The sequence below is a fragment of the Fukomys damarensis genome, unplaced genomic scaffold (assembly GCF_012274545.1).
Source record: "Fukomys damarensis isolate Sample0158 unplaced genomic scaffold, DMR_v1.0_HiC HiC_scaffold_25, whole genome shotgun sequence".
Taxonomy (NCBI): Eukaryota; Metazoa; Chordata; class Mammalia; order Rodentia; family Bathyergidae; genus Fukomys; species Fukomys damarensis.
This window is the reverse complement of record NW_022900937.1, coordinates 2,203,208-2,228,251: the sequence shown is the minus strand read 5'-3', so window position 1 is coordinate 2,228,251 and position 25,044 is coordinate 2,203,208. Positions and strand designations below refer to the sequence as shown.

At 42.9% G+C, this 25,044-nt stretch overlaps 1 protein-coding gene across 1 annotated transcript in view; it reads left to right on the top strand.

Annotated features, from left to right (window-relative positions):
- The window catches only part of Enpep (glutamyl aminopeptidase), a 58,821-nt gene extending 36,416 nt beyond the window's left edge, over positions 1–22,405 (top strand). The window contains exons 11-19 of the mRNA XM_010641509.2: positions 38–174; positions 298–353; positions 6,931–7,081; positions 8,279–8,352; positions 8,462–8,566; positions 8,653–8,823; positions 12,198–12,338; positions 19,298–19,376; positions 20,344–22,405. Of these exons, the coding sequence (XP_010639811.1) occupies positions 38–174; positions 298–353; positions 6,931–7,081; positions 8,279–8,352; positions 8,462–8,566; positions 8,653–8,823; positions 12,198–12,338; positions 19,298–19,376; positions 20,344–20,496 (1,067 nt within the window). The 3' untranslated portion in view covers positions 20,497–22,405. The remainder of the gene's footprint in view (positions 1–37; positions 175–297; positions 354–6,930; positions 7,082–8,278; positions 8,353–8,461; positions 8,567–8,652; positions 8,824–12,197; positions 12,339–19,297; positions 19,377–20,343) is intronic.
- The last annotated feature ends 2,639 nt before the right edge of the window (positions 22,406–25,044 follow it).

The window sequence follows — 25,044 nt, the reverse complement described above, 5'->3', positions numbered from 1 at the left end:
AAACATGTTTCTCATTAGTGTTTGTTCACTGCCACAGGAATCACTTTGAACTCTCTTGATCCTACTGGAAATGCTTTGCTCAAAATAAACCCGGATCATATTGGGTTTTATCGTGTAAATTATGAAGTACCAACTTGGGGACAGATAGCTTCGGCTCTTGACTCAAACCACACGGTAAGAGACAGCAATGGTTATGAATTGTTTTGTTTTTGTTCTAGAACAACATTTTAATGATACTAATTTCGGAAACACACTCTGAGAATCATGCTTTTCCCTCTTTTCCCTTCCCCTTTGCAGGACTTTTCTTCTGCTGACCGTGCAAGTCTTATCGACGATGCTTTTGCCCTGGCAAAGTAAGTGTTATAGTAACATTAGACCACTTACAATAGCATTGGTCTTTACATAGATTTATGAATAAATTACAATAGCATTCATATGTTCATCAGTTTAGTCTAAAATATCAAAAAGCATACTTGAAATATTACTGAGTTTGATCCCCAGTACTGCCAAAAAAAAAAAAGTACTTGGATTAGCTCTTAACATACAAAAACTCACCTACCCCACTGGCTTTGAGTATGACTTGCTCTGTAGCAGGGTTCTGGGGCTAATTAGGAGTGCTATTGGCAAGGGCTCAGAGATGCACTTCATAATTTGATTTAATGAAAGGATGAACAATGTGATTCATTAATTTAGTTCGGAGAGCCCAAGCTCACTGTATGATTTTAATGCTATAATTGTCCAATCTTGCTCTGGTCTTTGGGGCAGAAAGAAAGAGCCACAGTGCTCCAGGACTGACCTGCGGTAAGTACCACCTCAGAGGCTGACTTTTTCCTCCTTGACAAGGTGGCCTGCTCTTAGGAAGGGGCACTCAGTTCAGTTTGGGGGTCGGAGGGGTGGGGACCGTGGTCCTCTGTGTGCATCAGCACTACCCAGTTCAGCAAGTTTTCAGGACTTTGCAGGAGCTGGAGATGCAGCAGATTTTATTTCTCTGCGTTTGTTGTGGCCTCATTCTAACCCTGACCAAGAGGTGGAGAAGGAGGCCTTGCTTAGGGGCCTCCCGAGGCTTCTGTCTCCGGTGGGCCCTCTCAGGGGCTGTCCTTCCCCAAGTGTTACACTGGCACCGCGTAATCACTGCGACCTGTGACCCTGAGAATCACAAGGGAGGCGCCCACCCCAGCCCATGCCTGCGGGCTGCTCTGAAAGTATACTGCTCCGGGGCACCGCCACTGGGCACTGCCGCTGGGCTGGAGGGCAGCAGTGAAGGTATGGGAGAGGAGTTTCACGCGAATGAAAGTCAGAAAGCCTTTCTGACACTTTTCATGGAAAGAATTGCAGGGTTTAAGAGCAGGCTTTGGAATCTGATGAAAATCCTGGTTTCATATAAACTCTTAACCTCAATTTCCTTGTTAGTAAAATAGGGGTCACTTTAAAAGACTCTTGTGAGGTATAAATAACAGATATAAGAACCCCAAAAAGTCTCTGGCTTGTAGCAAATGCTCAATAATAAATAATAAAAATTTTATTATTGCTAGCACTCTGGGAGGCTGAGGCAAGATGATTAAAATTCAACCCCAGCTGGGGCAACTTACCGACTTGGCAAGATGCTCAATCAATCAATCATCAATCAAGTGGGGGCAGGGGCTAGAACTTACTGCAAATGCTGTGGGATTCATCCCTAGTAGGGCAAAAGACCAGGTATATATTTAATATATATTTATGCAAATATATATCACTTGACAAAAATGCACCTGTCATTGACTACAAGCAGCAATGGTGCATTCAGAAAAGCACCTCTGAGTTTGTAACTGAGATTCCCTTTGTAGATGGTGGACACTGCGATGGTTTTTAGTGAACCTTTGAATTCAGGCTTCACGTTTAATCTCCCAGATATGTGACAGATCATTTGCCTCCGGGGAAATTAAGTGGTGAAAGGAGACATACCAGATGACTATTGAGTATTTTAAACATAACAAAATCACTTAGAATGTTTTCTGGGAAACTCTTTAGATGCATCAGGCACCATGACCCTTTCCAAGCCCAGCTTCTTGGCTGTTAGATCAGCTGTCATTCATTTCCATCATAATACAACCCAGAAGGGGCATCCTCTATGAGGGGGTGAACACCTTGGACAGCTTTCTCTCTCCCAGGAACTGGATATGAGGCAAATAACTCACCATTGAAAGACTGTCCTCTGCCTTTTCTCAGCTCCTTGGCCAGAACCTCATAAAATTTTAAGAGTTATGGAAAGGATGAAGGTGAAACAAATTTGAAAACCCAAACATACACAGGCTCACACCACAGAGCTGGAGTTCTCACCTAGCCCAGTTTCCTCCTGTCACACGTGAGCACAACAGGATTCAGAGAGGGCTCTCTGCCTGGCCACTCAGCAACTGGTTTGGAAAAGGCAGGAATGTGTGTGCAGCAGACTGGTGCCTGTGGTCGGGTAGAAGCCACGGAGGCCTATTGAGGTGTTCAAACAGAGCTGTAACGACCATGTTTTACAATGCACCTAAACGTGTGCATCTGAAAATAAACATATTCTTTATGGTCCTCACACTCAGCCTGAAGAACTCTCCCTTACCGTGTGGTGAAATATCTACCCGGGCACAACACTCGGTCAAGAGAAGGGATAAAAATGTAGCCATCTCTCCGAGTCCCCCTCCACCTCACCTTTGTAACGAGCCCAGTGAGGTAGAATCAGTGGAGCCTTCAACAGCAAAGCTTTTGGACTCAGGCCAGCCGCCTGCAGTGGGACGGGACTTGATCTCCTCTCCTTTTCCCTCTTTGGAGTTCCCCCTTCATCCTACCTACCGTGCAGCCTCTGGTTCCCTCAGAATTAGTGCAGAAGCGTGAGGAGGAGGAGGAAGAGAACGGAAGGAAGGCCCTGCACACGGTGTGCTTGGTGTACCGTGGGCTCCTCTGCGCTCCGCGCGTGTTTCCTGCTGGCTTGCCCTTTCTCCTTTTCTCTTCTTGGGATTTCTGCCACCCGTGCTTATCCCACCACTAAGAATCTTCCCCATATGCTTCTCTGAGGGACACAAGGGGAAGCTCTGGGCTCCTCTCCTCTCCAAGAAGTATTTCTGTGTCCTTTGCCTGACAGTGTCTGGAGGAAAAGCCACCTGCGCAGCTCCATCTCCTCACCCTGAGGTCGGTGCTGCTGCCAGGCTCTCCTCCTTGGATCTCTCGGGGTATCAGACACCAGGCTGTGGAGCCCTCAGGCCCCAGGATCACAGAGCAACCACATCGAGTGGGCCCACTGACCTCTCTGCCCAGGCCTGCGGGGTCCTGCAGCGCCCCCCCGGGGGAAGTGTTTGCCTCCTGCTCTCTGGAGCCTCCAGAAGCCTTTGTGAGGGTCTCACTCTCCCCTTAGCGGTGCCACCCTCTGCTGTGGGACGTTGGTGGCTCATGGCTGAGGGTCGCAAAGCTCTGTCCTTGACCGTGCTAATCCCACTGCAGGGTTCTTGTGTCTCAGTTTGGAGCAGGGGTCTTGGTTTTGGGGCCTTACCCAAACTGAAATAGAACCCTTTCTGCCCACCTGTTATGACAGTTTTGTTTTATTTTCCTTTCCAGTGGCTTCTACTGTGCTCTGTAGACTACTCTATGCTATACTCAGGAAAAGGAAGGGTAAAGATACATAGGAAAGCCTGTGAGTGAGGACAGGGACCACTAGGTGAGGTGAAGACCATGGGAAGATGACACAGAAGACCACCTAAGCTAATATCCACAGAGCTGCAGCCGTGGATATCCAAGAGGGCCATACTAGCACAGAGAGACCACTAGGAGAATGTCAGCTGCCAAGGAAGAGCCTGGACCTCTCCCTCAGAGTGACCCTTGTGCCGGTGTGTGGAGAGCTGGGGATGGCACACCACAGACCTGCACGGGCAGCTCTTGCCACCCTCCGTGGACTGTCCTTAAAGGTGCAGGAGAATAGCAGGAAATGAACCCATGGAGATTTAGCTGATTGCAAGGAAACTGTTTTCATCCAGAAATCTGGTTTTAATTGAAAAGTTCACCAGCTGGGAACTTTGCAGTGTTCTCACTGTGAGGAATCCTTGCAGAGAGCCAGTGATGGCGGGGGGTCACTTCTACTCTCACAGCCACTTGTACTGTCCTACTAAACGGCCACATCTGACAAGAGATTATTTTTAGCTCGGGGGTCCTCTAAGGACTGTAGAGTCTTTCCAAATTATGTCCCCAAAATATAATACAGATCTTCTGCTGCGAGAGCCCCCAAGCCTTCCTAAGTGCCTTAGCTCGAGATAGGAAAACAAGCGTGTTCTTTCTCCCTCCTCCATCGCGTCTGGTGAGAACTCTATCACCACCCTCCCTCTCTGTCTGTGGACTGAGGTCCCATTCCGTGCCACAGCCTTGGCTCTCAGCGTCTAAGTAGAAGAGGTTTGAATTAAGAAAGTTGTCAGCCAGGTCTGGCCCTTAGGACTACTGTTTGTGTATGGACTTAACAAATGGGCTCTGAGGCAAATGTTGAGTCAGAATGCTGCTTTGAACTGAGTGCCCCACAGGCAGAGGTGGAAATGGAGGTTCTTCAAGGGGTTTTCGGAGTGCGATCTCTTGTGATCTAGGGAGCAGAGGAAGCAGGCAGGACAGGGAAAATGTGATCTCCTCATAAGTACAGCTTTGCCACATCCCACTGGAAGTTTCAGATCGTACCAGACACGGGCGAGCTCGTGGGAGTCTTGCTGGCCTCTGTATTTATAAATCAGGGAGTCAGTGGGCAGGGCGGTGTCGGATAACCTCTGGGTGAGGTGGGTTTCCTTGTCCCAGAGCTGTTCTTTGGAGAAGGCAGCAGACCTGAGGGACGCAGATGCCGGGGGCAGGCACTGCAAGTGTCTTCGTCCCACCAACGGCACTGCCTAGGAACTGGTGAGAAGCACACATTACCGGGCCCTGTGGGGAAACTACTGATCCAGGCGCTCCGGGGCTGGTGTTAACCAACCCCCCAGATGTTGCCGGTGTGCGCGCCAGTGTGAGAATTCCGGTTCTCATCAACACTGCTCTTCTGATGTACCACCGATCCAAGAGCTGCAGGAGAGAGGAAAAGTCCACCAGCTTCACCCTCAAAATGCTCTCCCTATGCTATCAGCCAGCGGCAACGCACTTCTGGCCCCGTGTCCCGACCCCGGGACTCACTAATCCATTCTAAAGTAGAACAGTGGTGTAGCTACCAAGTGTACTGGCAAAAAGAAGGTACCTGAACAGGACATTGATCTTTCCAGCTTTCTAATCTGCAGTATTTGGCCCAGACCTTTGACCACTGGGTTTCTTGCTTACTTCTACTTGTGCTGCCCAGGCGGCTGATTCTCCCCTCTCTTGTAACCCATGTCCGCTGCTCTGAGTGTTTTCACATTCATGAAATGTGCGGCCAGACCACTTGGCTTCCACCCAGAGCATCTGCTATTCTTCCTAGAGTTTCGTTAACCTTTTCACTAGCCTAACACTCAGTTGCAAATGCTCTTCATGAATTTCCTAAGGAAATTGGGCATAGATGTTGCTCTCCCAACCTAGGAAAGTAGAGGATTGTTGAAATTAGAAAATTGTCCGTTATGTTATAAATCTCAGCAAAAAAATGCTACAATATTTTACTTAACAAACATTTTCAACAAAATATTTCATTTCTTGAAATTATTTATGCTTGCATAAGAGACTAAATAAATGCTTCAGAAGGAAAATCCTTCCAAGTAAGAGAAGAAACTGAGAAAATATGAAGAGAAATCAGTTTTCCAGACTGAAAACAAACTCTGTCATATTTCTTCAGTGCAATCATATGATGTCAAAGGTTTTTACTCCTATCTATTTGTCCAGTACTAGTTCATGCCCTAACCAAACTCCTGGGTAAGAACACAGGATAAAATTGCATTCTTTTTCACTTTAAAATGACCTCAAACATAATAGTACTCAGTGTATGAATATTTCTATATACAATCATTTTATTTATTTTTGTTTTTTTTGAGACAGGGTCTCACTATGTAGTTGAGACTGACCTGGAACTCACTATGTAGCCCAGACAGGTCTCAAACTCACTGCGATCCTCCTGCCTCAGCCGCTGGAGTGCTGGGATTACAGGTGTGCGCCACCACACCTGGCCAATCATTTTAAATATTGACCTTTAAACTTTCCAACTGTAGTTTAGAAAGCCAGGATTTCCATCTGACATTCCTCCCAAAAGCTAGGCTAAAATTGGAAGTAGAACAGGTTCCTGAAAACATAATTTCTGAATGGTTCCAAACTTCCTTCCGAGGGGGGAGAAGTTGGATTCTTTAATCATTTAAATATCAATATTATCTTCAAATTTTCTGAAAGAGAAAAATCCATTTGGATTTATGAAGATTACTGGAAACTGTAAGAAAGGGGATGGTACAAAGGAAAATGTGAGCTCAATTTTAATATTTTAAGCGTTTGATTCATGAGACTTGATATTTCTTCTCATATGCAAATATAAATAATTTCAGAAAAATACATTTACAGTGGTGCATCTGTATTTTATATCAGCTTGTGAATTTAAAATTTAAAAGCTTCTGTTCATCAATATTACACAGTAAAATGACTTTTATTTCATCTGAATTTTTGCCACAGTGATTTTTCAAATGTACATCTTCATGTTGTTTTCCTCATTTCTACTGAATGTCGGAATACAACACTTCACACCCCACTAATAAATCATTTTGAACAAAACTTTTTATTGGGCTTCAACAGTCAGTGCAATTTCTTAATTGTCTAACAGAAGAATCCTCATTAACATGGAATGCAAGGACCCCCAGTCCAGTGGAAACTAACTCTGGTTTTTATTTTATTTTTTGAATTAAGCATCCCTTATTTATTTTTCTTTTTTGTTGAGTTTATTGGTACTTTTTAAGTATGCAGTGCAGTTGCATGCATCCCTGGGAGCTTAATTGTGACCTTTTCCTTTCTTAGAGCTCAGCTCCTAAATTACAGCGAGGCTCTGACCTTGACCAAGTACCTCGGCCGGGAGCGGGACTATCTGCCGTGGCAGAGAGCCATCTCGGCCGTCACATACATCATCAGCATGTTCGAGGATGACAAGGAGCTGTACCCACTGATTGAGGTGAGGTCTGACGCTGTGGCATAGCGAAGGGAAGCGATTGCCCACGAGTGGAAGGTTTCCGAGAGGGCGCGGGGTCCCAGCCATTTCCGCCCACCAAGTGCAAGCGCAGGACGGACCAGGGCAGAGGGGCCACCTGCTCTTCCTGCTCGAGGTGTATCCGTGTGCTGTGTAAACGATGCATCTTAGTATCGGGAGGAATACAGCGCTTAATACTTCTTCCAAAACTTAAAGCATTTGGGGCCAAGGAAGTAGCTCAGCGGTTGCCACATCTGCCGGGCAAGGGCAGGGTCCTCAGTTCCATCCCCAGTACCAAAAAAAAAAACCCAAAAACTAAAACGAAAAAAGCAAATTTAAAGCATTTTAAAACCATAAATATCAACTCGATCCTATTTTAACTTATCTCTGTTAAAATGAATTTACTTTTATCAAAATATTACATTATATTTCCTCATTGTTATTGCTATAATCTCCACCTTGGGATTTTATTGATAAGATAGTCTTTGTAAATACTTTTTGTTTTGTTTTGTTTTGTTTTGCTGATTTCTGCAGTGCTTTTGCCGGGCATCTGTTATTTATTTATTTATTTATTTATTTGGTACAGAGGATCAAACTCAGGACCTTGCACTTGCGAGGCAGGCACGGGTGCCATTGAACTAAATCCCTAGGACATTTGTCATTTTTCTTACAAATCTGGATTCGATTCCCTAACTTTCATTTACTAAATGAAAGACCTTGGGACCGTGATTTTATACTTGTGGGTGTTATTTCCTTTATGCAGTGAGGACATGAGTGCTTGCCTTCCTAGGACAATGGGATAACCAGAATCAGATGTTGTAAAAGTATTTTGTAAGTTGTGAATATCAAGTATGTACATTATTTCATCAGTACTTCAACAATATTGTCATTGCCAGAAATATGTTGGTTGTTTTCCTCCTGTTTCATAAGTTAACTAAGAAATGGTAATTGAAGGGCTGACCCCCAGTATTGCAAAACATTAGAGAAGAACCCGGGGTGCCTCTTACCTTCAGGGTAAAAGCAAAACTCCAATGTGATAAAAACTGAATACACTGCTTTCTAAGTCAGGCTCAAAGTTCTCTGAGCGAGCAGGAAAGAAAGATTACCGCCGGGGGTGCAGATTATAGAGACTGGTGACAAGTAGTGAACTATGACTCATGATACCTGTTGCTTCTCTTTCAGGAATACTTCCGAAGCCAAGTGAAGCCCACTGCAGATTCTCTAGGATGGACAGATACTGGTGACCACCTCACAAAGTTATTTTTCATCTTTTTAAAGCTGATTCATTTAACATTTGCTGGTGTGTTTGAAGACATGTAGAAAAGTGCCTACAGCTCCGGCTTTGTTCTCATTTGCTTTTTAAAGGTTGCTCCGTGCCTCTGTGCTAGGCTTCACCTGCAAGATGGGAGACTCGGAAGCCTTGAAAAATGCTTCCCAGTTGTTTGAGCAGTGGCTGACCGGGACTGTAAGGTGACTACTCACTGTTTACTCATTTAAGCCAGACTTAAAACAGAAATAGATAAACCAAATCTCTGAAACACTGTGCCTTCTTCCAGCATTCCTGTAAATCTCAGGCTTCTGGTTTATCGGTATGGCATGCAGAACTCTGGCAATGAGACTTCATGGAACTACACTCTGGAACAGTACCAGAGTACTTCGTTAGCGCAAGAAAAAGAAAAACTGCTGTACGGATTAGCATCAGTGAAGAGTGTTCCTCTTTTGGCAAGGTGAGTTGGTGGGGCTTTGCTTGCTTGCTTTTGGTTTTGTGGTCCTGGGGATTGAACCAAGTGCTCAACAACTTTGATGCACTCCCAGCCTGAGCTGGGTTGTAGCTCACTGATCTGAACTGTATTTAATGTTTATATGGCACAGTCTCTTTAAGAGTCTGACAAACAAAGTGTGATGTCATCTCCAAATTGACCATTCAAAATAATTTTTCCTGTAAGAAACAAGATATTTGTATAAGACTGGCCTAAAAATAAAGAAATTCTAAAAACAAATAAAGAAATATAATCTCACACGAAAATATTCTGGAGGTAGGTAGTCTCCTGTTACGTGCAATGGGTCAACATTTTCATCTAGGACCCAGGCTAGTTCTCTTTCATTCGCCCATGCTCTGTGCATTGGGTGTTTTTTCATTCCAAGCTCCAGACACGTTGTCTTCACACAAAGATGTCCAATGGAGAAAGAACAGGAGCAGAAGAGGTTGTTCTTGCAGGCTCTGTCTTTTATGCCAAGAGGGCAGTTGTCTTCCCTCCTCTGTGTAATCTAGAGCAGAGTCACACTTGATCATTCATCATTCTGGGTCAGAATTCTGGTCTACTGTGAAGAGCATTGGCTAACTAAAATAAATGTGAATTATTTTGACTGGTTTGGGCCAGTTATGATTTTCTGGGGCTGTGGTAGGCGTTTACCTTCTTAGCAGCAGGGATAGCTGATGACCCCAGCAGAAAGATGAACGCTGTCAGCAAAGAAAGAGGAGTGTCTGTGCCAGTGTGCACACATGCGTATACAAATGCTCATGCACACGCATGTTTACACTCTGCAGAGGCCACTTCACACCCACCAAGAATCTTTTCCCACTGCACACCTGTGCCACCTGTGCCCCAAATCATCGGGCCTTGGTTTCTGAATTGTTCACTTCATTTATCTGACGCTTATGATGCCCCCCATCTCTATATATAATAAAAGTGATTAAAACATGATATCTAACCTTGAGAAACGTGTAACTTTCTGATAGGCAGAATGTAAACATTAAAGTACAATTTGAAAGTACGAGAAGTAGTTTGCTTTTACCTAGCAGGGTCAACAATACACCTTCCCACTCTAACCCGGTGCTGTGTCTGTTCTACTTGCTCTTGCAAAATAATCCATCAAGAACATGATAATCTTAACATCACAGGTTATTTTATTAATATTTACAATTTTATGTTTTTATGTATCACTTAAAATTAATTTAGATTAAAAATTAAATCACCTTTACACCCAGCAAAACATTACACTGATCCATTAGTGTATAGCACTGCACTAATTGTATCTGGTAAGGAAATTAGAAAGTACTTCTGATGCTTTAGTAAGGATCTTGCGAACTAAAGTGCAGGGGATAGATTGCAGAAAAATACAGAAGCCCACAACTTCAGTTCCATTTCTGGAAGCTCTGAAATACTCCCTCCAAGACAAAAAGGCAACTTTTTGCCCTTTCATTAACTCCCACAAAAATTTTATTTTAGTGGGTATAGTAAGATTTTCTAAAAGTTTGAGGCAACATATCCACGTTTGAGTGTGTTATTCCAACAATTTAGAAAACTGTCCATTTTGAGTCATGGCCAGAGCAAAACAGAGCTCTGCAGTAAGACCGGCTGCCTTACAGCTTCCCTAGAATTCTTCTTTTATCAGAAACCTATGATAAATACGCTTAGTGCCGTGTCGGTGTAAGATGACATGCTCAAATGCCAGTACAGAAGAGGTCGCATCTTCACTTCCTCTGTCCTGTTCCAAGAGTTCCACAGAGTTGGGTGCTGAGCTCTAAGGTGGGGAACAAGGGATATGATCTTTGTCTCGCACTCTTTAAATTTAAATACTGCCAGTTTTTAAATTGGTTGTTAAATTAGAAATCTAGTTTAAATAGCCTCTGGGGGTAAATGTCCAGTCTTCTAGAGTCCCTTTCCTTCCCCACAATTCTCCTTTACAGGATGACACAAGTCACCTTGTAGTGACAGAGAAAGAAATGTGTGGTCTTTACTGGCACTGCCTTCAGTACTTAAGTATTTTGATCCTGGGCCAGATTCCACTGAGTCGTTATTGGTCATATTTTACCTGCTTGAAGACTATCTAGCAGAGATGAAAGTTGTGGTCCTGGTTGTTTTCTCTTGCTCATGAAGTACCTCTGCTGTGGGGCGCTGTTGTCTTCCCGGAAGCTTTTCAGCACCCGACATCTCACTAAGCTGAACAACCATCTCAGTCCCCAGAGGAACCGGGATCTTACCTGACACCCACTAATGTCTTCAACTCATTTGCCCAGGATATGCTGTCTGTCTCCCACACCACGATGGACGTAGCACAAAAGTGGAAGCTGAATGGAGGGCTCCTCTCTCAGGCCCAGGCACAGTGGTGTTTCCCATTTCCTCATTAGCCTGCACTTACCTTCAAGCTTGAGCTTTTCCCAGTCTTTCTTGGGATAAATATCTATGTCAAGTACGCTAACCTGGCTCTTGATGTATTAATAAAACAAAAGAAATGTGGAGATACCTCTTGTCTTTGGTGAGGGCTGCCTCTCAGAACTGTCTCCCAATGCAAGTTACACAGTGGTCCTTTTGTTGAAATTATCATCTCTCACCCAATTAAGGGTATGAAGGGTGCAGGCCAGTGTGGGGGAAGCCACAGAGCAACAAGACAAGAGCATGAAAATACATCTGATTTATCAGCAGCAGGTGTCTATCCTGCTGTACCCTTCTCATAGCAAATAAATTATGGACTAGTGTTATTTGGGGACATTTCTCTAATGACAGTATATACTACTGGAGGGTCTTGGGCTAGAAATGCAACTCTAGAAACAACCAAGACACAAATTTAATAGAATCTATTTTGTCATTTAAATTATCCTGGATCTATTTGCAGTATGCTACAGTCATAGCCAACTAATTTAATCACATACATTATATGAGGTTGTTTTTTTACAATAGGGGAAGAGCAAGGAAAGTTTGTTGTCTTATAGCAAAACAGTACAACTGAGTTTTCTTAATTTTCAAATGCTTTTTCTTCAGTGGGATAACAGATAAATGAATAAAGTGCTTCTATTTAATAACCCTTATTTTAACAAATCAGTCCTTAAAACACAGTATTTTTAAATTGTTTTAATATTTTAATGTTCCTGTAGATTATACTTTACTAGTCCTCAAAACCATAGGACATTTTTTAGAGACAGATCTATATATTACAAAATTTTAAATCATCTTTCACCATTTGTCACAGTTAATTCACTTTGTCATTTTATGCCTGAAGAATTAAATTGCTGGAATGAAGACTATTTAGGGCTGGAATTTAGCTAATGGTGAACATTAAAAGTTAATTTTGAATTGTTTTTCTGTTTGCCTCCTCTTAGGTATTTGGATTTGCTCAAGGATTCAAACATCATTAAAACTCAGGATGTGTTTACAGTCATCCGCTATATCTCCTACAACAGTTACGGGAAGAGCATGGCCTGGAACTGGGTACAGCTGAACTGGGACTACCTGGTCAGCAGGTGGGACAGCAATAATGGTCTATTGTCTTCTCTGTTTGAGACCATCTTCGAGCGCCTTCCTTTTCTCTTTAGTGTACTTTCTCTGGCATATGTACAACACCCAAAGTGGCATATGACAGAGGTAAAGGATCGTGATATTTTCTTGCCAGGGAAACAAGTGCTAGTTAATTTTAGGCACAGTTGTTTTTCTAGATGTTATTGTTGCCAATTGAACTAAAGGATCCTGAAATCCAGAGAGATAACTAAATTCCTCTCTTGCGGGGCTTTGATTAAAACAAGTGAATATTATTTTGCCTACCACGGTAGGACTTAGCACAACGCCAGGCACATATTTAGTTGTCAGTTAATGTCTGATGAAATGGAAATAAGAATTGCTGGACTTGAGCTCCAATCTTAGACCTGTACCTTACTGAGCTCATAGGGGTGGTGACACTTACCTTTCCTGACCAGATGCTTCAGCTGTTAAGTGCCCTGAGGAGTCCTGGCAAGGGAACTGTATTTCCTAAGCAGCAGCAGCAGCAGTAGCAGCAGCAGTAGCAGCAGCAGCAGCAGCACCGGGTGGGGTGTTCTGTTTTTTGGTTTGGGAATTTTCTTGTGTGCTCGTCATTGGATCTGAGGCCCTGCTCTCAGAAAGCATGTGCTTTACCCCATCTCACGCCTGGCAATCGCAGTCTTAAAATAGGAAATGGGAGAAGAGAAGAGAAAAAAAAAATTGATGAAAAAGATGCTTTTCCAAATTTCTTGTTTCTTTGGCCCGTGCAGAAGAAATACTGCTGTTTTGGGTTCTAGTCCTCTAAATATAATGCTAAATTTCTATTAAAAAGGCATTTCTTTGACAGGGTAGAAAATAGAATAAATACCTGTCCCAAGTAAATGTGTAAATATTGATGAAAAGATCTTTACTGTCTGTTTCCCTCGCATTAGGAAACAGTTTATGTTATCTTTCCTAACCTCCCACCCATCCTGAAGCCCAGCCTCTGTGATACTGACTGCCTTAAGGGAAATGCTAACTACAGCATAAACGTTCATATTTTTTTCTCTGTTCTGCCCTTCAGTTCATCATTGCCACTCTGTCCGCCTGTCCGTCTGTCCGTCCGTCTGTCTGTCTGTCTATCTAACTATATATGTATATTTTTGTACCATGGATCGAACTCAGGCCCTTGTGCTTGCAAGGCAGGCCCTGGAACCGCTGAGCTAAATTCCTGGCTCGCTATTTATATTTTGTTTCCTTCTGAGATCCACACTCTATCTCTGACTCTCAGCCAAGATAGTCTACACTGTTTTTGCCTCCTTGTGATAGATATTTCTCTTCCTGTTCTTGTGACTAGCAAGTGTAGCTATTTATTCATCTCTGGCATTGGCCAGTACAGCACATACACTTGTACCGCTACTTTGTTTCTAATTATTTCCATAGAACACTTCCTTACGAATGAACAGATGTACCTATAAGAAGTGCTATAGGTGTAAGCGTTCATTCCTACCATGTAAGGTAACATCCTCTACTTTGAAATCCGCATGCTGAATGACATGCACTCTGTTTCCTTTTAGCTGGAAGGTCACAAAGCATCTTTTTATGGTGTGTGCTGAAAGACACCTATGTGAACATTTGCTTTTGAATTATTGGGAAAAGACAAGTAATATTTTATTTTGCAAAATAAAATGAGTATTTGCTAACAGAGCATTTTTTAAGGCCTGTTTGGATAGGATTGGTCTAATACAATTTTCATTTGTAAAAAGGAATTCTTTATTATGCTTTAAAAATTAAAAAGTTAAAAAAAAAGACTTTTTTACCTCTTCTCAGAGGCCATAAATATCTGGCCTTAAAATCAATGAATTAGCCTTAGTGAACTGAAGTTTTTTCAAGGAAAATCAATTGATAAAACATTTCCAGCACTAGTTCCAAAAGTCTTGCCACAGGCTTTTATTATTTCCTCATAGTGTAGTGACTTCACTTTCATAAATTATTTCACATGACCCCAAACAAAATTATGTAATAACCACATGTCTGACAGCTACACAAAAAAAATCAATATTAGGTTTTATTTCAATAGATAGAATTTTCCCTATGAAAAATTGTATAAGACAAATTAAACTGAAATGAGCCTAGCTTTATTCAAGTATTTCCAAACTCTCGAACATTTTCTGAATTACTGGATGAATAGTTTTACTGCCTAGACTTCTGAACAGTTTATTGCCACCCAAAAGTAAACAAGCTGCTTTTTAGTAAAACTCTGTTACATGATTTTTATGACAACTCCTCACCATTCCACTGATGTTTTACCATTCAAGCCTTAACCACAGAGTCCCAAAGATACCTTGGAAATCATTTTCTAGTTTTGTTTCTTTTACTAAAGTCTCAGGTGAATCTATGAAAGTGAATGAACCCAGTAAGTCAGTAGTGTTGTGTGTCAGGTTTGATTTTGGTTTATGACTACTGATGAAAAATCATCAATAACTTTGACTTAATGAATATGATAGAAAACAATTTAAACACTGGGTCATAAAATAATTCAATATGCACTCGAGTAAAAGTTTTGTGTGCATCCAAATAATTTGTCTTACATAAATATTAAGTCCAAGAAGATAATTTTACATAATTTTTCAAATTAAGATAATCAAATAATTATTTTAGTTTTTGAAATAACCAGTATAATAAATACACAGCACATTCCCCCCTATTTTTTTCTGCACTTGATATACTTGTCCTGTGGGATGAACATGTTTTGTTCTGTCATTTATATTATCCATACTGGTAGTGTCAGTTTTTCTACAATCTATTCATTGCTAGTTCCCAAGCAGCTCATTTATTTTTTGTCACTAACAACAAAGCAGAGAGAAATGTTTTTTAAATTTTTATTAGTCCATATTTGCAGTACATAATTATTGCATTCATTGTGCAGAATGGAAACATGTATAACCCATGTCAATTCTTTTTTAGCAGAAATAGTATAGAAATTATAGGCCATTAAAATTGTATTACATTGGTGTGTTTTGCCTTTTAAAACTCGTATATTCTTATATTAAACTGTGTCATTTTTTGCGCAAAACATAGACAAATAATAATCAAAATAATTACTAAAATACAATCACCTAAAAAGAAATCTCTGTTTTCACCATTTTTCCTCAAGTAATTTTTCTATGGCCATTCATTTATTTTACGGAAATAGAAATATATGTATGCATTTATAATTTGCCTTTTTTCACACATATAATTTGGATATCACACTGTGTATTGTGGGTATCTTTTCAGGTTTTTATGTTTCTTTTTTTCCTTTTATTATAATTATTAGCACATATTAATGGGACAGTATAGTGAGTCTCTTGATAACATTTTCACACATGCACATAATACACCCCAATGTATGAACCCTCCTTCCTACTCTCCCTTATGCTCTTCCCCGTTCCCCTCCCCTGTCCCTAACAGTGCCCCTTCTGCACTTATGTCATCTTCTTTTCTAGACTGAAATAACCTCCCTCAGTGTTGTCTGTGCTGGCCGAGTAGCATTTCCGTGTGCGGATCAGTCTCAGTTTACGCAGCCCGTCTCCATTACTGACAATGCCATTGTTCCTCCCTACTGTGGGCAATGAATCGAGGAACTGCACCGTTGATGCTGAGTCTCTTTGTTCACTTGAATGCCCCTGACAGTGACTTCAGGATAGAAGGAGCACTGGATGGAATGGTGCTGGCTTAAATAGCATGTTCATTTTCAGGGTTTCTGATAGATGGACAAAAATTACCCAGGAAAAATTTACTAATAACTGCTCATTGTCCCAACCTTTTCTATTACTTAGCACTGTCATTTAAGCAATCTCGTTAGTGTAATAGATAAAAGCTAATATCTCATTTTAATTCTTTCACCCAGCAAAGTATGTGGAACATCTGCTGTGTGCAGCATGGTAAAGGGCCTTGCAGAGGCTAGAATAAGGAGGAGCCTCCCAGTTCTCTGTCCTGACAGAGCCTAGAGTCCAGTAATGGAGCCCAGCGTAAGGAGAGCATGCCAATAAGAACCTGTGCACTTAAAACTACAGTAACTGCCAACAGAAGAGCTTCAGGGTGCACTGAGCTGACTAGAAGGGACGCTGACTGAGGGCCAAGAGGGGAGGCGCAGGTCCTTCAGGAGGGGATGGGTGAACTGAGGACGAGCAGAAGTGAATTAGGTGCTCAAGAAGAAGTGAAGCGTTCCTCGCTGAAGATCTGTCAGGAAAGGGAAGAGACAGAGGAAGGCTAAGAGTGCAGTCACGTCAAAATGTAGGCTTTGTTCCAAGAGCAATGTCACTGATGGCTTTTAAATACGAAGGCGAAGTGATCCATTTTATTTTTAAAAGAAAACTGGGGTAAGGTGACCTGGTGAAGGGGAAAAGCAGTTCGCTCGTGCGACAGTTCCAGCAAAAGGCAGGGGCTGACTGGCATATGTGCGTGAAGGTGAAGATGGAGAGACGGCGATAATGTTTGGGCCTGGGTGGCAGGTTGGAAGTGGGAGATGATACTCGAGTGGCGAGGGTACTGCCCAGGGCGTGGTTTCTAGGAGGCTCGAGAGGACGGTGTTCTCTGTGCGGTGGTTGGTTTCTCTTTGGAGGGGTGAAAATGGAGATCATTTCAAGGAGACCATAGTCTCTGTTGATCTGGGTAAACTGAAGACCAGAAAAGGTCCGCTGGATTTACAGACTTAGAAGCTTTTCAGTGGAACAGGAGAAGCAGATCCCAGGGAAGCCAAGTCCATACAGGACCGGGGAGCGGCGCTCTTGAAAAGTTTCGCTATGAATTGGAGGCCAGAGAAAGATGCTGGATCAAAGAAGATTTTCTCCTTTTTATATAGGAAATATTTTGGTATACCGAATGCACTTAAATGCCGATGAGAAAGATCTGATGGAAAATGAGAAATTTAATGTGTAAAACAGGAAAAACACTTTTAAAATAAGATGTTTAAGAAAGGAGGAATAAAAGAGCAACCAAAGCACGGTGAAAGGAGGAAGACAGGATGTTTGTGTGTTTTTAAATTTATTATGCATTTTCTGTAAGAGGTAGAAGGCAAGGACATCCCGAGATTGGGGGAGGAAGAGGCAAAGTGGAGTTTGAAATGCAACGAAAAACTTTCTTAATTCAAAAGAAGCACAGTAACCGGGCAAGGTAATGCACGAGGATTATCAGTGTGAGGGTCCGTTTAAGATGCAAGCCCGTGTGTTTATAATGAAACAAAGTGGGGTGTTCAGTGGCGTCCCTTGACAATCTGACCACCTGGGACAACTCAGAGAATGGGCATTTTATCTCATCCAAAACTGAGGCGTTGCCAGACAGAAATTATCATAATGCCAGGGGGTTTAGGGTTAGGGCAAACATGTTATGAAGATGGTTAGGTCATGGTATCTAAACTAGGTAAAGAAATGAATGAAAAAAGGAAAAGCTGATGTCTAGGACAAAGTAGAAGTGGGGATGATGATGGCTCAGAAAGCTGGCTAAGTCCAGGAGTGGACATGGTGGAGCCTGAAAGATATATTACATCACGGATGACACATAAACCTACGATTTCAGATACACATTGCTCCTAACCCTTGTCACAAATTATCATGGGAACTGGGTGGCTGAGGTCGAGCCCAGGAGCACGACTGGAAATGAGGTCAGGAAACTGAGGCGCTGCCGAGTTTGTTAGACTGGTCATCCATGTGACCCGGAAATCCTCCACGAGGACGGTGTGCCTTGGAGGGAGAGAAGGGGTCCAGATGCCAAGTACATCTGCCGTGAGAGGGGAGACCCAGAAGGAGCAGAGGTCTGCTCCGGGGGTGGCGGAGCGATGGCCTGGGAACGGCAGTGGTGGGTGGGGAAATCAGCATCCTCTGTGTGGGAAATGAGCCGCCTGCAGGCCAGGTGAAGGACCTGGGAGGCAGCCTTGCCTGTGCCTCAGAGTCACGTTCTGGGGAATGGCTGGTGGACTTAGGGATGAGAAACAGGTGGATTTAAATTCGGGGGTGTCTGTGATAAGAGGGAGCACTGGACCCAGGGCACAGAGGAGCATATATGGTCACCGCAGAGAACATTTTGTCTTCTCCCCACCGGCACCTTTTCTTCCCTCTGCTCATTTCACATTGGCATTTCTCCTTTTTTACCTTTCTAGAGTAAAAATATGTACTCTTTATTAGAAATGGTACAATGATTTCCAGCGAGTTAGTTTCTACTTCTAATTTTATTTGAATTTCTTTTTAGTATAAAACTTTTAAATCTGTACAAGACAAATTATCAGTTTTTAATCATCATAGTTTTTTTTTTTTGCTTTTGCTATAATATTTAAATGTTTTACCACTTTGCATCTATATATATTTTCCTGTCTCCCTTTTCAACATTATGGTGGTCAAATTTTATACCCAATTCTGTGACTGGCTGTGATTAGATCGACACCCACTTACCTTATAGTCTATAAGAAAACTTTGGATTCTTATTCTTTAAGAGACAATATGCAGGTGCTTGGGATGTTGCTCAGTGGCGACTTGCTTGCCTGGCAAGCACAAGATCCTCAGTTTGATTCCCAGTATTGGAAAGAGGGAGGGGGATATGAATAAGCAAAAAAGACAGGAAAAAACATCATCTCTAAAATTCTACCATGATCTATTGCTAAGAACTGGGTCAGGTGTCTCGCCCAGTTGTGAAGCAGCCTGAGAAACACACTTTCTAGCTGAGTGCTCAGGTATGCAGGAAAAGAGAATATATTTGGAGAATTCAGTGAACCATCTACTACATCTGAGGAAATGGTGTGATTTGGTCTTCAGAAAGAAGGACAGAATTTACCAAGAATTTCTCCTGAATGGAATTATTTTAAGTTAAATGTGTTTTCTTGCTGTGTTTAGCTTACTTTGAAAATTACATTAAGCACACACACACACAATAAAAAGGAAATATTTGTATGTAGGAAGAGATTTAAGGTTCCAGGCACTTAGGGTTCCGCTTATGCCTCTATATTTCTTTCCAGATTTACGATCAATAACAGAAACCTGGGCCGGATTGTCACGATAGCAGAGCCGTTCAACACAGAATTACAGCTCTGGCAGGTAGGAAGAGAATTCCTCTCTGCTTATCTAGAAGGAAACATATCAAACTTATTTCTGAAACAGAAATGCTGTTTGTTCCATTCAGGTCACAAAAGACAATGAGAAACAAATCTTTTTTTAAGAAAATAAAAAACATACCCATTCTTTCTAAACTAAAAAAAAATTCAAATGAACAAGAAACAAAATTTTAAAACTGGGGAAGGAGACAGTCGGGGATGCCTGGAAACCGCTTGGGCACCAAAGCATGAACACTGTGCCTCCCCCTCCCTGGTAATTGTAACTCTAGAGTACACTCTTCAGGGTTTGATTCCATTCAAAACTCAGAGTTTTGGAGTTTCCAAACAAATTCCAAATCTGAATTTCCAGGAAGGAAACATGTCCATTTGTGTTTGACAAGTAGAGAGTGCATGAGACTTTGGTGTTGGTTAGACATTGAAACATTAAGATTCTTGCATTTGTTAGGAAACAAAATAAATGTTATTTCTGTAACTGGCAAGCAATACTATGGTTAGTTTGAGAAGAGTTTTGGAGGATAGAAAGGAGGATAGGACCAAGTTGAACAAAGATTTTTTTAAAATGCATCTTTTGTAAGTGAACTGGATGCATTTAAAAATACCCCAGATTCCTAGAGAGAAAAGGTAGGCAAAACCATCATCCCACAGGCCACAATTTCCAGAGAACAAACAGATAATAGAGAGATGAGCAGGAGCAGAAATGGGTACCCAGCACTCTCCCCTCTGCCGCTCACAGGCCAGGCTTCCATTGGCTTGGCTGGCCCAGCGCCTGCAGGACTGCTCCTCTGAGATGTGGGCTCTGTCCCAGCGCTGCTCCGAGAGGCATGGCTCGGTGTTGTGTGGTGACCCTGGGCTTCCACTGGAAAGGGGAGCAAGTCCCTTTAGGCAAAGGTCTTGAAGAAGAGCAACTGGCCTTAAAACAACATCCTTAATTATTTCCTTCTCTTTTCTAGATGAAGAGTTTTTTTGAAAAATATCCAGATGCTGGAGCAGGAGAAAAACCTAGGGAACAAGTCCTGGAAACAGTGACAAACAACATAGAATGGCTTAAGCAAAATAGAGACGCCATAAGAGAGTGGTTTTCTAATTTACCCAAGAATGGTTAATGTGTCCAAATGCCATTTTAATTTTGTGACTGTTGTTTCTCCTATTAAGCAAAACATTAATTTTCCAGCACTGCACGGGAGCCTGAAAAATGATGCTGCTTTTGCTAAGTGCTGTGTTGATGTCTTGCAAAGCTTTTAAATTGTTCTTCTTTGTTTATGAAGGAAGATACTAATAGAGTATTTAATATACTCAGGGATTTCTTCTAAGTGTACTTCATAGGAGATGATTTTCAAACTGAAGAGAATTTAATAGTTATTTTAATGTCTTTAAATATCATTCTTTGTATCTTAAATCTGTGAAAATAGAACAATTTGGTCTTAGCTTTACATTTTTAGTACCAAAGAAACACCACTTAATCTTCTCCCTTGATTGATTTTTAAAGTTTAAATATCAGTACTTGAGGGACATATTACCATCTTAATCTTTATTTTATTATTCTGAATTACACAGACCTAATATCATCTTATTCACATATGTCTTACTGCTTTAAATCCTACCAAAGTAACCTGGGCTTAAGTTTTGCTGGAGGACTGCATGAATTAGCCAAGGAAATGGCTGATTGTTGGCTTTTCTTTTATAAAATCAACAAGAGAACTCTTCATTCTTTTCAAAAATAAATCTAAATTATTACCTTGAAAAATGTTTTACAGTGTCACTTTCTCCTAAATAAATGTGACAGTGGCATTCCCTAAAAAATTTAGCAAGTCACATCTCTGATTCGAGAAGCTGGCCTTTTTTTGTGCCTGGGACTTTCTCATCTTACACCTATCCCTTACAAAGCTCCTTCAAATATGCTATCAAATTATAGGGAACATAGTGCTTAACTGTGCTCCACGGATTTTAGAGGAAAAAAGATAAATAATTGGAAACTTTTCAGGAAAGAGATGGCAGACTGTTCCATAAAGCTAAATGGAATTAGCATTTCACTTTGACCTCACCTAGCAATCTGAGTGTGAAAATAGGGAAATTTATGGAAGTCTATAGCATGGCTCAGCATATTTCTTATAGCTGGGTTTTACATATAAACCCTTAGATCCTCATCCACACAGAACAGCACCGGTCACGTTTAAATGCACGAGTCCGTTCAAGACATCCATTTCCTACACACTGGTGGCCAGAGCAGGTTTACTGTGGCCCTTGATGCCCAACAGATCCACAATGTAAGTCCAGGCAGGAGAGAAATCTCAATTTATATAGCCTCTTCAGAGCTATAGGGCAATTTAGGGCTGGCTTGCTGAGAAACAAAACCAATGGGTACAGTTACAATCTTGGCGTCCACTTTGTACAAGCACAGTCACTGGCTGGGAAACTGTGTCAACTTTCCTATCTCTGTTTCTTATGACTTCTTGATCCACACAGCTAAACTAGTGAATTCAAATGAATGCAAAAAAAAAAAAAAAAAAAGATAAAAAAAAAATTTCCAGGCAGATGTTTTTTAAACATTATTTTAAATTATTTCAAAAGCAAAAAGAGTTAGATTTCCTCAGTCATCAGGAAGATGCCACTGGCTTCGTGGAGCTTGACATCCTAGCTTCAGATTCTGAGCCCATCGGGGGGAGCCCTGGTGGCCGATACACTGCTTCAAGTGGACAAATTAAGAAGGGAGTGGTTTAGGCCTCCGTTTATGAAATGAACTCTTCAAAGAAATATATATGAGTTGGAGGGATGATAAATAAGGTGGCTCCCGGCTGGTCTCCTGGTCATTCTGTCTCCTTCCATTTTAAACATAAAGCTGAGAACGAATTATCGAGTTCTCTTCCCCACAGTGAAAAGAAGAGCTGGATTTCATCCACTCAAATTCCTCACCAAGTACTTCTCAAGCAGAATCTGGATTTTTAAAAGGCTTCGCACCCACTACGTAGAGCTACTTCTTGTCACAGTTTTCATAGGGGGGAAATTCTACTGAAGTTGCATGTAAGTCTAGCGCTTTTCCATGCCTAGCTTGTGCAGAGAAATGGGAGTTAGTGATGGATGTAACTGTAGGCAGACGCGTCCGGGCCATCGCCTGGTTTGCCCTGCTCTGTTTCTCTCCTGCGACCACATCCAGCAGGGGTTCAGGCAGAGGCAACTCTCTTAGCTCGAATTCCAGGATTAAAAAGAACAAACCCGGAGCAGGACGCAGCCAACCCACAGCACACTACACTATGAGTGGGAATTCGCCTTTGCCGTCGTAGATCAGTGAGGCTGTGCGGCTGTCCGTTGTCGGAGAATAATCCAGCCTAACCCGATGCGCACAACACACACGTGATCTGTGCCATCGTCACTTGCTTCCCATCCCGTCCGCTATCCTCGCTCTGCCTCCGGGCTCAGCACACTCCTGCCAGCCTGTTTCCGTAAGGGCTGCGCACGAGTCAAGCCGTTTCTGCATCTGTAAGTGGTTGGAAGAAATCAGAAGTAGAGCCCTGGATCGTGACATGAGGACCGCACCAAATTCCAACGGGATTCATTGCGCACCACACACATTCAGTGCTCATCGGCTGTGGCTTGCCTGCCTGCTGCAGCACTGGGGTGAACCGTTGCAGTACAACCTGATGGCCTGCAAGCCTGAAATATTTACCATCCGGCCCTCTCCTGAGCGACACTAGGCAGGTTCATGCCGCAAAGGGGTTTATTTAGCTCCGATTTCGCTTTTGCATCAGCTCAGCTCTGGTGAGGACTTCATGGCAGGCGACAGCACAGAGCCACGTGTGGCAGAGCTCTTGTCACCGGAGGGCAGGAGCCAGGCCGTCTCTCGCTCGCCGCCCAGGGGAAGCACGTGAGCCCTTTCCACGTCTTGCCCTCACCGACAACCAGCTCCCCCTGGGACCACCTAACGGGCCCCACCACTCCTGCTGCCACCACACCACAGACCAAGGTTCCACCACCCAAGTCACCAGGCACACTCGATGCACACCTTGTACGGACCATGTTCAAACCGAACACGCAGGGAATTAGGAACGTCCACACCGCGAAAAGGGCTCGAGGAATAGGAATCAGAGGGCTGGTGCCAGCCTTCCCATGGCCTGTCCCTGTCCCTTATGGGTCACGTCTAGCCTGTCCCCTACGAGTCTCAGGCCCTCCTGGGTGGGCTGTGGGCCTGGAATGCGAGGCCTCCTCTCCGGTAGGGGGTGGGATGCACTTGGAAGTGTCGGGGAAGGGGAAGGCCTTCTCTCCCTCCTCATCTGCTCCCTTCACCCTCAGCTTCCTGGCTGCCATGAGGTGCGCAGCCTCCTCACAGCCGCTGACTACGGGAGGACTGAAGCTTCTAAAACGCAAGCCCAAATAAGTCCCTCCGGCGTGAGTTGCGGACGTCGGGTACGTTTTCTCAGGGACAAGGAAAGCAGCCAGGACACTCTTTCCGATCTGGAGATCACGAACTCCCAAGGTCACACACACAGGGATGCAGGTTCTTCCCTGCCTCTCCCCGTCTCACGGAGTGCACTCCCTGTGGGGCTCAACGGCACGGAGTCAGGAAGGTGGTCTCTGCCACCCCGGCCCCGCAAGACCTGCTGGGCCGTGAGGGTGGTGGAGACGCCCGTGGGGACGGCCGTCACAGCCTAAGCCCCGCCACCGAACCTTTGCTCAGCTTCACCTCACTAGGACCCCCGCTGTAGGAAGGGTCGCCCCTTCAACAACTGGCGCTGGAAAAGCTGGGCTTCAGCCTGCCGAAGATTAAAACTAGACCCCTGTCTTTCCCGTGTACTGAACTAAAATCGAAGTAGGTCAAAGATCTAAAGAAAAAAATGAAAAATTGGAAACAAAGTCTTTGCAAACAGGGAAGGGTGAAGGGGGTGAAGGGAGGACAGGGGAATGGGGATAAAATAAAAACCAAGATATGTTCTGTAAAGGTACAAGATCCCAATGATGAATGTAACTATTGTTTGCATTGAATGTGCCAATAAACTTAATGGGGAAAATCTAAATATCAAACCAGAAACACCAAACTTGCAGGAAGATAAGCTAGGTAGAACTCTCAAAGACACTGGCATAGGAGAAGACTTTATGAACAAAACCTCAGTAGCATGGGAACTAGCACAAAGAATCAGCAACCAGGATCTCACCTTATTAAAAGGTTTCTGCACTGCAAGAGAAACCACCAACAGAGCCAAGAGACAACCTACCACTTGGGAAAAAAAAGTTTACCAGCTGTTCCTCAGACAAAGGACTACTATGCAGAATATAGAAAGAACTTAAAAAAATCAGACCTCCCAAATTTAAAGACCCAATCCAAAAATGGGCATCTGAAATGTACAGATATTAAGAGCAGCAAATAAATATATGAAAAAATGTTCAACATCACTGGTCATTTGAGAGATTCAGATGAAAACAACACTGATATTCCACCTTACCCCCAAAAGAATGGCTGCTATCAAGAAGTCAACCAATAACAAATGCTGGCAGGGTTGTGGGGAGAAAGGAACCCTTCTCCATTGTTGGTGGGAGTGCAGACTGGTGCAACCACTGTGGAAATCAGTGTGGAGATAACTCAAAGAACTAGGATTAGAGGTCTCATTTGACCTAGCTATACCTCTGCTGGGTATTTTCCAAAAGGATTAAAAGCATCATAC